Below are 13,137 nucleotides of genomic sequence, written 5' to 3'. Positions count from 1 at the left end.
AATGGCGATCACATGACCCCGGGACACTGCGACCGTCATAAATATGAGTCAGATACCAAACACCTGAATTTCGGTCACGTGACCACGGGTATGCTACAGTGGTCATAAGTGTGAAAACAGGTCATAAGTCACTTTTTTCAGTGCTGTTGTAACTTGGAACGGTCACTAAAGGAATGGTTGTAAGTCGAGGACTACCTGTAATCACAGAGGCACTGTCAAAGTAGTTGGTGGACATATATTTTTAGCATTTGTGCCATGGATGATGCCCAGTTTTTGATACGTGCACTGATCAGGTAGCTGATTTATACCACCCTCTCCCCCTCCTCAAATTGCAAAAAAAACTGCCTTAGCCATTCATCGCAGGTCTTTTATAGCACTTTGCAATTAGGAAATATAATTTCAACACATTTCTGCAGGGGCGTGAGGTTAGTGCAGGGTTCTAGTAATTATACTTTTCGCTATCATTATCTCCCCACAGCTTCTCGGAGCAATTAAAATCCACCACAAAGGTATAATATAAACGGTTACAGCCACACGGATACATATGTGATACAGAAAGGCAGAAGGTTATTCATCACCATTTCTTCCTCAGTTTGTTTTTCTAGTTATAATCTCCACTGCTAGTTTATTTGCTCTGGAGCTCTTTCTGCCTTTTTAGCAATTTAAAAAATCTTTAGTATTTGGAAGGAACTAAGGGATACTAATGGCCACTCATTTCCCTTGACGCTTTGAAAGTGGAACGCAGTGCAAACTTAATACAAAATCACATTTTCCTCAGTATTGTGACTTGTCAGGTCCTTGGTGCTCTCTGAGCTGCAGATGTTTCATTACCCAACTAGGTAACGTTATCAATGCTAGAAGGGAGGAGGAGAGGGACTCTGGGGTCCTTGGTGCTGTGTGAGCTTGGTTGTTTTCTTACAGATGTTTTATGACCCAAGTATGCAACATCATCAAAATGACTGGGGGGGTTTGGTTCTCTTTGAGCTTGGTTGCTTCCTTGCAGACATTTCATTACCAAATTAGGTAACTTCATCAGTGCTCGAAGGAGTGAAATCATGACTTGCATCTCTGTGCCCCCATTTTCTGGGCAGAAGGCTTCTATGCTCAGTCTCCCATAAAATATTTCTTTCCTGGTGATTTGCACGTTTGGCTCTGCTTTAATCTTTTTCTCTCCCCTCCCCACCAGGGTTGAGCACCGAAGGGATCTACCGGGTGAGTGGAAACAAGTCTGAGATGGAGAGTTTGCAGCGGCAATTTGACCAAGGTAGGACCCCCGCAGCCTCCGTGCTTTTACTTGAGATGGGAGAAGCCGTTTAGGAAGGCAGTCGGGGTTTGCGGGGAGACAGATTGGTGTGGGTGTGGGCGACTCTTGCTTTTAACTTCTTCTGGAAGGCCAGCCAAGTTGGAGACTGATGCACCTCCACTGAGGGGCCGTTCCAGAGGGCCAGCCCCCTTATGGAAAAACATTGCTCCTGGGTTTCGTCTCCCCCCCCCTCACTCCCCAAAGTCCAAAGGGGGACAACCAGCTGCTTTTCCTGGTCCTTGACTTACGACCACACTTGAGCCCACCATTTCTGTTGCCAAGTGAGCTTTGCCCCCCATTTTACGACCTTTGTTGCCGCAGTTATTAAGCGAATCACTGCAGCTGTTAAATTAGCAGCACTGTTGTTAAGCGAATCTGGCTTCCCTGTTGACTCTGCTCGTCAGCAGGTCACAAAAGGTGATCACGTGACCCCCAGGAGCCCTGCAACGGTCATAAACATGAGCCAGTCGCCAAATTTTGATGATGTGACCAAGGGAATTCTGCAATGGACGTAAATGTGAAACAAGAGTAATTTTTTTTCAGTGAGGTAACTCTGAACAGTCACTAAATGAACCCTTTGTAAGTCGGGGACTTCCTGTAATTGGAGAGATTCTGTTCCGGAGAGACATTCCTGTCCATAAATCTTTGTCTAGTTTCCATCCACAACCCCACAAGTCACAAGGCTGAGGGATTTTGTATTAAATTTGCACTGCATTCCACCTTTCCGAGTGTCAAGGGAAATGAGTGGCCATTAGCGTTCCTTAGTTCCTCCCAACTACTAACGCTTTTTTAAATTGATTGACATTTGAAGGACAGCCGAACTTTTTAGCTGGGGCTCCACCCCCACCCCCACCCCACTTCTGTTGGTCTTTTCTTTGCAGCTCTTTGATAGGCAAACCTAACCCTTGAATCCTCTCCTCGCAGATCATAACCTGGACTTTGCCGAGAAGGATTTCACTGTGAACGCTGTAGCTGGAGCCATGAAGAGCTTCTTCTCAGAGCTGCCGGATCCCCTGGTACCCTACAACATGCAGATCGAGCTGGTGGAGGCCCACAGTGAGTATGTGCCCGCCAGCCGTAAAGGCTGGCCTTTCTTAGGACGCCAAAGGGAGAATCGCTCGTGTTTGCGAAGCCTTTGGATAGATTCATTTTTGAAACCGAACCCACAAAGAGCACTTGCTTGTGAGCTGTTGAGCATCCAAATTGCTCAAGAGTCTCCTTGGACATGGACTGCTGAAGCAGCATCTTCTAAGCTTTTCCCTGTTTTATTTATTATCTTGGTTAATCCACTCAGATGACTTCAGCACAAGCTTTGCTGGTAGGGAACGAAGGCGTATCCGACGGAGGAAGGAGGCAGAGTTTGGGCTGTAGGGTTGGAGACCAAGGAAATCTGAGCCAGAGAAATTCCCTAGGCCAGCAGCCTTCCCAATCTTTTGGGCACCAGGGACAGGTTCCGTGGACAGAGGTTTTTCCACGGAGTGGAGCGGGCCTGGTTTCATGTGCTTGCCTGCATCCCACGGATGGGGCTTTGCTTGTTTGCAAGGACCAGTTTCTGGCATGCCACGGACCGGAGGTTGGCAATCCCTGCCCTAGACTACTTCGTAGAAATGAAGAGGAAGCTAATAAAAACCCCTCAAATGAAAAGGACGACTAAGGGTGACATGATAGAAGTCTTCCGATATTTGAGGGGCTGTCCCAGAGAAGAGGGGGTCAACTTATTCTCCAAAGCGCCTGAAGGCAGGACAAGAAACAATGGTTGGAAACTAATCAAGGAGAGAAGCAACCTGGAATTAAGGAGAAAGTGAGAACAATTCAAGACTGGAAGAGTGTTTAATTGCCTTGATAAGTTGTGGGTGCTCCATCACTGGAGGTTTTCTAGAAGAAATTGGACAACCATTTGTCCAGAATGGCATAGAGCAGGGGTGCCCAACTTTGGCAACTATAAGACCTGTGGACTCCAACTTCCAGAATTCCCCAGCCAGCCATGCTGGGAGTCGAAGTCCACAGGCCTTAAAGCTGCCAAAGGTAGACATCCCTGGCATCGGGTCTCCTGCTCAAGCAGAGGGTTGGACTAGAAGACCTTCAAGCTCCCTTTCAATTCTGTTATTCTAAGTTCTAAATTGACACATGGCATTCATACATTTCTACCTAACTGAAACAAGTCCAAAAATCTTTTCTGCCCAAAACATGGCAGATCTCCCTGAGATGACTTCTTCAGAAGTCCTGCCAGGTTATTTTGGCACATCCAGAAGCCGTAAGGCCCCCTTCGGCCGCCACAGTAAAAAATAGGGCAGGAATGGTGCCTTGCGGCCGCGGCCTCAGTGAAGTGGCAGGGCTGCAACCAACCTGTGCCCATGAGAGGCCACTTGCCATATTTTAAATATAGCAAGATAAAATTAGTTGTCTTTGAACTATATCTCAAAAAGCCGAAGACAGATGACAATCTTTTTAACAAGCATATTTGTCTGCAGCCTGGCAGCAGTTCCTTCACTGAGTTGCTTCCAGCTTCCCTCGCCGTAAAATCAGAGAGGGAGGCTGAAGTCATTTTATCTCCCCTCGTTTTTTATTTTTAAATTAATTGATTTGGGTTCCAATTTGTTTTGGTGGCTTGGCTTTCTAATTCTATCCCCCGTTGGTTATTAGTTTGTTCTGTGATTACTGATCACTTCGTTTTTAACCGTGATTATTTGAATCGTGCGCTGGTTTCAAATAAGGATAGAACATGCTAGTCACTTTCCTGATTTTTTTTGCATACAGCCAGCCTTGCAAGGGGCAGGCGAAATACCCATTGGGATCTGCAGCCCTGCGCTATTTAATTCAGACAAACCCATATAACTGTTTTCTTCAGTTTTCTTTAGGCAGGGGTAAATGGTGCAGCTTCCACCAGTCACAGAATTACACAAAATAAAATTGGTATTGCAGGTAGTGCCCCCTGACTCTTTCAAATAAGGGACGATTAATAGCCAGTGAACACCAGTTTCTAAAAATATATGAAAAGGCTTCCAACATTGTTCTGTTAGGTTCAAAGCAGTAAAAATATATATTTGGCCACTTTAAGATGGGTGGAACTTCAACTCCCAGAATTCCCCAGTCAGCATGGCTGGCTGGCTGGGGAATTCTGGGAGTTGAAGTCCCACCCATCTTAAAAAAGCCAAGATTGAGCATCCCTGGTCTGGTGACTGTTCTGTTTTCAAGCTGCCCTGACGGTGCCAAAGTCCAAACAGATCCCCCCCCCCTTTTTTTTTTTTTTTTGAGCCAGCAATGCTGCTGTTGACAATCCTGAATTTCACTGCAGATGCACTTAAAATTGTCGGAGCTCCGAACGGCGCTGAGAGCTGTTTAAATATTTAACTGTGTGGTCTATCTAAAGTGGAGTTTGGCGTCTCTGCTTGAGAAGCCGTCTCCGAGGGATTCCCGACAAAAGATGCCTTTGCTTTTGTTGCTCTAAAAGATACTTTTTTGAAATAAAAAAACTAAGCTCAGAAAGCCATCCTCTCCCGTGATGGATTCACCCTGGTGACGTTGGTGCATTTTTTTAAAAAAAGCTGCAGAACCGAAGCAAAGGCTGCTGTTGACTTAAGGAGTTGGCTTCTTGGGCAGACAGCCTCCGGTAATATTTATTGCGGCGGCTGCCACAGACGTCTTTAACGCAACCCTTTCAAACAAAAATTGGAGAAGTGTGGTTTAACTTTATTACCGTCAGGATCTTGGGCTATTATTGTAAAGTGTTAGCAAGTACAAATTAAAAAGCACAGATGTGATAAGTGGAAGAATTCACCATCATGCTATCGTGCAGATAATAGAATACCAAGGAACCTAACTATTAAGACTAATTAACAGGGTCATAAAGACTTGGTAAATAAAAATGCAAATTCTTATGTACTAATACTAGGCTGCTAAGCAAGGCTGTGTCTGTGCTTTGTGTTTCGTCTGTTCAATTGTGCCTTGATCACGGAGAGTCCCTGCAGTTTTCTTGGCAAGTTTTTTCAGAAATGGGTTGCCATTGCCGCCTCCTTCGGGCTGAGAGAAAACGACTGGCCCAAGATCACCCAGCTAGTTTTGTGCCAGACTGTGTGTGGCTCAAAACATTACATTACATTACTCAAAACAAAACGACTTGCCTCCAGAAGTTATGAATTCTCCAACACTGGAAGTTATTAAGAAGAGATTGGACAACCATTTGTTTGAAATGGTAGAGTGTTTCCTGCCTGAGCAGGGGGTTGGACTAGAAGACCTCCAAGGTCCCTTCCAACTCTCTTATTCTATATTCTATTCCTGTGATGGTGAACCTATGGCATGTGTGCCCAAAGTGGCACACGAAGCCATGTCGCCTGGCATGCGCCGCCTTGCCTGTTTGTCTTCTGGGCTTCTGGCACGCATGTGTGTGTGATGATCAGCTGCCCTTTGCACGCATGTGACAGTGCCAAAAACCGGCCTGTGCATGTGTGCTGGCCAGCTGATCGTCGGGTGTGCATGCATGCTAGAGCCCAGGAGTTCGGCTTTCCCGGAGTGTGGCCCTGACCAGCGCGCGAGCGTGCGTGACGTTTCCACTTGACCTTTTCAGCACTCGGTGCCAAAAAGGTTCACCATCACTGCTCTATTCTATATTACACCTGGATTTTTCTGTGAGCATTTGGGAAGACTGCTGAAAAGCTATTTTCCCCTTCCTGGTTTAAGTAGAACGGATTTCATAAAATGTGAGGCTTTTAACTTGGAGCGCCCAGTTTCATGAGCCACGGTGGCGCAGTGGTCAGAGTGCAGTACTGCAGGCCACTTCTGCTGACTGCCGGCTGCCTGCAATTTGGCAGTTCAGATCTCACCAGGCTCAAGGTTGACTCAGCCTTCCGTCCTTCCGAGGTGGGTCACATGAGGAGCCAGATGGTTGGGGGCAAGAGGCTGACTCTGTAAAACGCTTAGAGAGGACTGTAAAAGCACTATGAAGCGATATATAAGTCTAAGGGCTACTGCTATTCATGCTAGTTCAGTTCTGCCAGCAATTTGAGGTTCTTAGGACTTGGGGAAGAAAAATGCAAAGAGAGTTGTGCGATAAATTTATATAGTTTATAGTATCTGGTACCTCTTACGGTAGTTTTTTTTTGGGAAGGAAATTAATTTTAATGGCCACATATTCCTCATAATGTTCATATAAAGCAGATTTGACTGAATAAAATCCTCAGATGTTTTGATCGCCATTCCTAAGTCTTTTGTACTAACTGCCTTCTTAGCTCGTCCCCTTCTCTAGGACCACTTTGTAGGGGCAGCCTCGGCTGATATGGGGCGTGGGGCGTGGGACTGGGGGATGACAGACCAGAGTAAATAGGTTTATTCCTTAAGCAGGAGCTGCTCATGATTCCACTTGGATGACCTCAGAGGGCGAAAAGAGCCTCCAATCTTCTTCCTTTTCTCCACCTCAACAGAGATCAATGACCGAGAGCAGAAACTGCATGCGCTCAAAGAGGTGCTGAAGAAGTTCCCCAGGGAGAATTACGAGGTCTTCAAATACGTCATCTCCCACTTGAACAAGTAAGTGCCCCCTGGCTCCTTCCGTCCCTCGCCCGCTCCGTGACACCCCCCCCCAAGATGGGCCTTAAAATCTACACATGGGGCTCATTGGAGAAACCCTCTGGGACAGCAGAAGCTCCCCTTCCCCAACGTTTCTCCCAGTTAAGCAAGGTTGGTAGCCACTTTTTTTCAGTGCCGTTGTAACTTCGGTCACTAAATGAACGGTTGTAAGTCGAGAACCACCTGCAGTTTGGATTCTGCGTTCCCACTTCGTCCCCTCCACAGAGCAGGGAGCGCTGGTTGCTCTGGGAAAGCGGGAGGTCCCCTCTGGGAGGGATGGGGGTGAGTGACAGCTCTTGCCTCCTCCCGTGCCTGACCCCCTCCCCACCTCCCACCTCCCCGCCCTTTGTCCTTGCAGAGTGAGCCACAACAACCGCACCAACCTGATGACCAGCGAGAACCTCTCCATCTGCTTCTGGCCCACCCTGATGCGCCCCGATTTCAGCACCATGGACGCCCTGACCGCCACCCGCATCTACCAGACAATCATCGAACTCTTCATCCAGCAGTGCTCTTTCTTCTTCTACAGCCGGCCCATCGTCGAGCCCCCCGGAGCCACCCCCAACTCCCCCTCGGCCCTGCCCATCAGCACCCCTTTCCTCTCCTCCACGCCTGTTATCGCCCAGCCCTCCCCGCCCCAGACGCCGCCCCCCTCGCCCCAGTCTCCCCTCCAGTCCCTGCTCCCGCCGCAGCTCCAGGCCGAGCAGCACACACTGTGAACCCAGGCCGGGCCAGGAAGAAAGGCCTCCATTGCGACGCAGAGGACGGGACGATCCACCTTGGCGCCTTTTGGCCCACCCTCGCCTCCGCCGTTCGGTTCCAGACTTCTGTGGGGCTGAGCCACGGCGGGCTGGCTGGCGCCTCGGACCCCTCTGGAGCCCGGTTCGGCCTCGGGGCTGGCACGGGAGGGCACCCCTGGGCTTACAAGCAGCAGGATGCGGTTGGAGAGTCTGGAGCCCTCTTCCCAGACAAGCATCCTTTCCATCGGGATCGACTCGGACCCAAGCAAGAGAGGCAGGTTTAGCCCAGTCGGGGTGCCGGACCCCTCCCTCCTCGGCCTCGATCTGTGCGTGGACAGAGAGGACTGTGAAGCAAGGGGGGGCCTCCTTCCCTCCCCGAGCACATTCCAGGAACGATGGAGGCCTATCCTGCAGTGCTGGACATCTCACCTCGGCCCCTTTCCTTTAGACCCTCTGGCTCCATCCCCAGAAGCGGCTCAGGAGAGCTGGATCCACTCGACTCAAGCGAAGGCCGGAATGTCACGTCCTCTTGACCGGAACGTCAGGGAGGAAGAGTCTGGAGCGTTGGTGGCTGGCCAGAGTTTCTCGGCAGGGCAAGGCAGGGCCATCTCACTGGCTGTGTTGTCTCCCTAGGACAAACCACGGCATCTCTCACCACCCTCTTCCCCTCCCTCCCTCCCTCCCCCTCCCCTCCCACGCCCGCCCTGGAGGGATATTGGTGTTAGCACTTAGCAGAGGAGAGAAGGAGGGGAGGGGAGGCACATGTCCATTTGCAAAGAAGGTTTGCTGTTTTGCGGTGGGGCCTGGGGTTGGACTCCTTTGGAACACTACGCTGACAGAAACACACTTGTTCGTTGTGGCTGCGTGCGTGCGTGTCTGGTTGGTAGCAAGTGGGGAGAAGCATTGCTAGTGAAGAGAGAGCAGGGCAAACCTGCAGACGTCCCTTTCTTTCACACACACCCCTTGGAAACGGGGGTGGGGGGGAGAAATAAGGCGAGTGACAAGTGTGGTGTATTTCGGAAGGCTGTTTCGCTGGAGTCTCTTGGAGGAGCCGAATAAACGAGGGCCCTGGAAGAGAAGATGGGTTAAGAAGAGAGGGTTAAAGTAGGCTTTGCTTCCGGCCGCTTTGGTGCAAGTGCCACCCACACCACGGGGCTGCGGGGGAGCCCTGAGCCAAGTCCTTGGGGGAGTTCAGGGGTTGCTGCCTCGCCAGGAAGACGGCAGCCCTGCCATGGGAAAGAGAGGCTGATGGGAAACGCTTGAAACCTCTGGGCAGTTCTGAATCCCTGCCATTGTGCCCCCTTCAGTGCCGCCACTTCCCTTGGCACCTTCCCAAGCGGCAACTGCTGATGCATGGCGGGCCCTTGGCGGAAGAGGCTGGTGGCCCAGGAGAATTTTCTCTCCTGCCCTGTCAGCCCTTTGCCCTGGGGGCATCCCCCTCTTCCCAGCCGAAGGTTGGCCCGGCTTCCTGGTTCGGGAGAAGCTGCAAATGAACCACAATGGAGAGAGCCGATCGGGGTTTCTGCACGGGGGATGTGAAGGGGATTGTGTATCAGCAGTGCCTGGTAAACTGCCCTGTTTGTGTCTCTGTGTGTGTTCGTGCGTGTGCGAGAGTGTGCGAGGGGTAGAGTTGTTCTCATCAATAGGGCAGTTTTAACTGGAGTTTCCATGGTACCACTGGGGGGGTGGGGGACAAGGGAGCGATCCCTCGGCCATCCTCACTATCTTTTCGCACTTTAAAATGAAACCTGTGGTTTGTTGCTGTTTTTAAGCCTTTCAAGGATATTTGTGTTACATTCATTGGGTGGGAGTGAAATTCTGGTCCTTCTCCCACCCCACCCATCCCCCTCAGCCCCTTAAACTTCTCTTCCACTTCCATTCTGCTTCCTGGTGTCCAGAGCCCCCTCCTCCTCTTCCTTCCGCAATCTCTCTCTCTCTCTCTCTTATAAATAAGCTGAATTATGTACTCCTTATTTTAGAACCACATTTAAAAGTTGTATCTGTGTCAGAATCGTGTGCTTTGAAAGCCCCTCTTTGCAAGCATTCCTCCCTCTTTATAACTCTCACCGCCTTTTGTGTAAATAATGGAAACGGTTTGTTTTCGATTTTTGACAAGGAACACGGCATCGGCCCACCTCCCCTCCATTATGCATGCGCCATGTGAAACGAACACACGAAACGGGGGGAAAAAGCTTGTAGGGAGGAGGCCGAGAAGGCTGGAAAAAATTCTCTTCTGACTTTTCTCCTGGGTGGGAAAATACGTGGAAATCCCACCTGAGCTGAAGTCTTTGGGCTGTTGACCCAAACGGAGGGCTGACGTGGGCGGGGGACGCCTGTTTCCCACCTGGGACGGGCCTTCCCTTAAGCACACGTCCAGTGCCGCTGTGCCTTCTTTGTGAGCGTGCTAAAAAAAAAAAATCTCCCTTAGCAATTGCTAGCAGCTCTTGAAATTAGGGGAGGCAGCCACCCGTAATCTCGCATTCGGTCTGGGGCCAGGCCATTCGGCTCCTGACGTCAACACCCAGCCCAGAGCTGCAAATTGGCAGGAGAAAGGAAGGACTGGAGGCTGCTCTGCCCGTGCACAGGTCAGCCTGTGGCCTTAAGATCGGGGGGGGGGGCAGTTTTCCAGGTGTCTGGACCAAGATCGGAGCATCCCTGCAGAGTGGCAATTGCTTCCCTCGCCCGTCGCCATTCCCTCTTCTGGGACCAGTTGGCATTGGCTGGCCCTTAAACTGGGCCAGGTGCCTCCAAACAACCTACCTACCTTTTCAGTTTCCGGGGCCTTTTGTTTTGGGCAGCACCTCTCCCGTCCAGAGGCGATGCCTGTTCATCGTCCAGCGGGTTTTTCCTCAATCCAGACGATGGGTCACCCACGAATGGGGCCCTGGGCTGCCTTTTCTTTGTCTGAAACCAGCTTTTCTCGGTCCCTCTTCTGCTGGAGGCTGCAAAGGGGTGGCTTTTTCCATCCCCCTCCCGTCACCAAGACGGCGCAGCATCTGCGCCTTTGGCCGTACGCGCTGGACAATTTACGGACACGCCTTGGCCCCACCACTGCGGCCTTGCTCCCTTTGAGCGCACTGCTGGGCTCGGTTCTCTGGCAGCAAGACAGCCGGCAGGTTGGCGGTTCTCCCTTTCTTACTAAGGCCCATCGGTTTCCCCCTTGCCCCGTGAAAAACCAGAAGCGTCTTGAGGCTCTCCAGCTCTGGTTCCCGGGAGCCTCCTGTTTGGTCACTCCCACGCAGGCTCCGTTTTGAAAGCCTTGTCTCGAAAAAGGAAAGTTCTGAATTGCTCGTCTGAATCCTTTGTCCTTCGGTGACTTAGCAGCGGCGTTCAAAGTCTGGCTTAGCTTTTCTTTTAATTTTCCTAGAAGTGGATCACTTCTGGCTTTGGTCCCCCCCCCCCCCCCTTATCGGTTCTCTAACCAGCCAGTGGCTTCCCCTAACGCAGAAGGTCAATTTGTCTCCAACTCATCTGGTCAGTATTCTTCAGAGGCCCCATTGTGGGGGTACGTTGCCCCTCGCTGCCCCTCTTGTTCGGCCCTAGTCTAACCGTTAGGTTAAATCCCCTCCCTTCCCTTTCGGTAACATGGAAATACAATAGATTGTATTCCAAAATGTAGTTTTAAGCAGGGCATAAGTTATTGTTTTAAAATAATCTTAATTTTTTTTTCCTGTGTATATTAAAAAAAAAAAAAAAAGCCACATCCATTTCTCAAATTGTATGGGAATAAAACTTCTGAAAAGTTGGATTTAATTCTGCACTCAGCTTTTTGTTTTGTTTTTTGTTTGTTTTGTTTTTTCCTGGTACTTGTATTTCCACACTGTAAAATTATCTCTATATATGTTGGATTAACATTTTAATTGAAGAAGACAATGATGAACGGTGATAAAACGTGGTGGTAGTTCCAGCTAAACCTGTGCCCCCCAAAAAACAAAAAAAAACTTTTCAGAAAAAGCAAGCAAAATTTACCGAAAAGACCTGTATGTAAAAAAGAAAAAGGAAAAAAAAAGTATAATGGTTATTTCTCTGTATTTTTAGGAGCCTAACGACATCCTTTAGTTATTGGTGATAGACTATATTTCCTTTTTATGCTTCTATTAAGGACTTTTTAACTCTTTGTGGTTCTTTCTCTTCCCTTCCTCTCTCAGCCCATCCAATTAGTGCATGAAATTGTTGAAATCTCTGGGCAAAGAAAGAAAAGCTCCCATTTTTTTGCTGAATTTAAACAGGAAAAAAAATCATGTTATTTGCTACAGAGTATTGTATGTGTCTCAATGGGAATGGTGTAAAAACTTAAAGGCCTTATGTGATATGTATCATAGTTAATAAATCAATCTTGTTAAAAAAAAAAGTGGGTTTTTTTTCTGCTCGTCCTGCATCTTTTTGTGGGCTTCTGTTCAGTATTTCTCAACCTGGGCTACGGACGATGGGTGGCAACGCAGGTTGGGGAATTCTGGGAGTTGAAGTCCACCCATCTTCAAGTGGCCGAGGTGGAGAAGAACCTGCTCTAAAGAACCTGACTTCCAACTTTGTGCTCCAGCAATGTGGAACTGCCAACCCTCTGCCATCCCCAGCAGGCTGGACCGTCGTTTTGCTGGCTGGGGAATTCTGGGAGTTGAAGTCCGCGCATCTCAAAAGTGGCTGAGGTGGAGAAACACTGGCCTACATTGCGTGGAACTTCTTAACAGGCCTCCATACATCATGTCCGCTTTCAAGCCGGGTCTATGAAATCCACCTAGGAAGCTGCAGACCACAGGCAAGGTTAGAAGGTCCAACTGGACCCTGCGGTTTGGTTGCCAGGCTCCCAGTTGGGACCCCCGAGGTGGGGTGTCCCGCCTTCTGAGCCTTCTTAAAGTTCGTGTCTATGGAGATTCTCAAGTCACCCAGATCATAGCTGTCCCAAAGATGCCTTTTTTTCAAAAGGCCACTGGATTTCATTTTTCCTTGAAGAGGTTTCGCTTCTCATCCAAGAAGCTTCTTCAGTTCTACCAGAACATCTACCCAGAATTGAAGAAGCTTCTTGGATGAGAAGCGAAACGTCTTCAGGGAAAAACCAAAGTCCAGTTGCCTTTTTGAAAAAGGCGATCTTTGGGACTTCTAAGTTTGTAGTCAGGCAGGCGACTTGCCCATCCAGATTTTGATGCGGACACTCGTGGCCACCTGGATCTTGTGGTCCTAAGACTGGGAGAGCTTGAGATCTCTTATCTTGGTGCAGGATTCCCAATGAAAGCCTCTCCCTCTGGCTTCTGCTCCCCTCCTGCCTTGTCTCCATGATTCCTATCAACTCTGTTGTGCATCATCTACCAGGAGGTTCAGTGAGTTTCAAAAGAAAAAAACACTTTTAAGAATTCTGCAATGTAAGTGCTGCCCTCTAGTGTTGAGTGCTTGCATTTTTTAGCTTCAAGTCATCTCTGCATCACCTTTACCTCTCCAGGTGGGTGTTTATTTTATTTTCATTAAGAATTTTTATGGCTGCCCAATTTAGACTCTACAACTCTGGTCAGCGTGGAACGCATTAAAATAAACCCCCAA

General features: G+C 49.2%; 1 protein-coding gene across 1 annotated transcript in view; it reads left to right on the top strand.

The window, feature by feature from the left end:
* ARHGAP35 (Rho GTPase activating protein 35) overlaps positions 1 to 11,905 on the top strand; it is a 49,014-nt gene extending 37,109 nt beyond the window's left edge. The window contains exons 4-7 of the mRNA XM_070950176.1: positions 1,187 to 1,264; positions 2,228 to 2,359; positions 6,721 to 6,826; positions 7,224 to 11,905. Coding sequence (XP_070806277.1) covers positions 1,187 to 1,264; positions 2,228 to 2,359; positions 6,721 to 6,826; positions 7,224 to 7,584 — 677 coding nt within the window. The 3' untranslated portion in view covers positions 7,585 to 11,905. The remainder of the gene's footprint in view (positions 1 to 1,186; positions 1,265 to 2,227; positions 2,360 to 6,720; positions 6,827 to 7,223) is intronic.
* Positions 11,906 to 13,137: the final 1,232 nt, after the last annotated feature.

The sequence above is a fragment of the Pituophis catenifer genome, unplaced genomic scaffold (assembly GCF_029215685.1).
Source record: "Pituophis catenifer annectens isolate HBS135680 unplaced genomic scaffold, rPitCat1.0.hap2 SCAF_9, whole genome shotgun sequence".
NCBI lineage: Eukaryota > Metazoa > Chordata > Lepidosauria > Squamata > Colubridae > Pituophis > Pituophis catenifer.
Note: the sequence above shows the minus strand (reverse complement) of the source record. Positions and strands in the feature narration are given on the sequence as shown.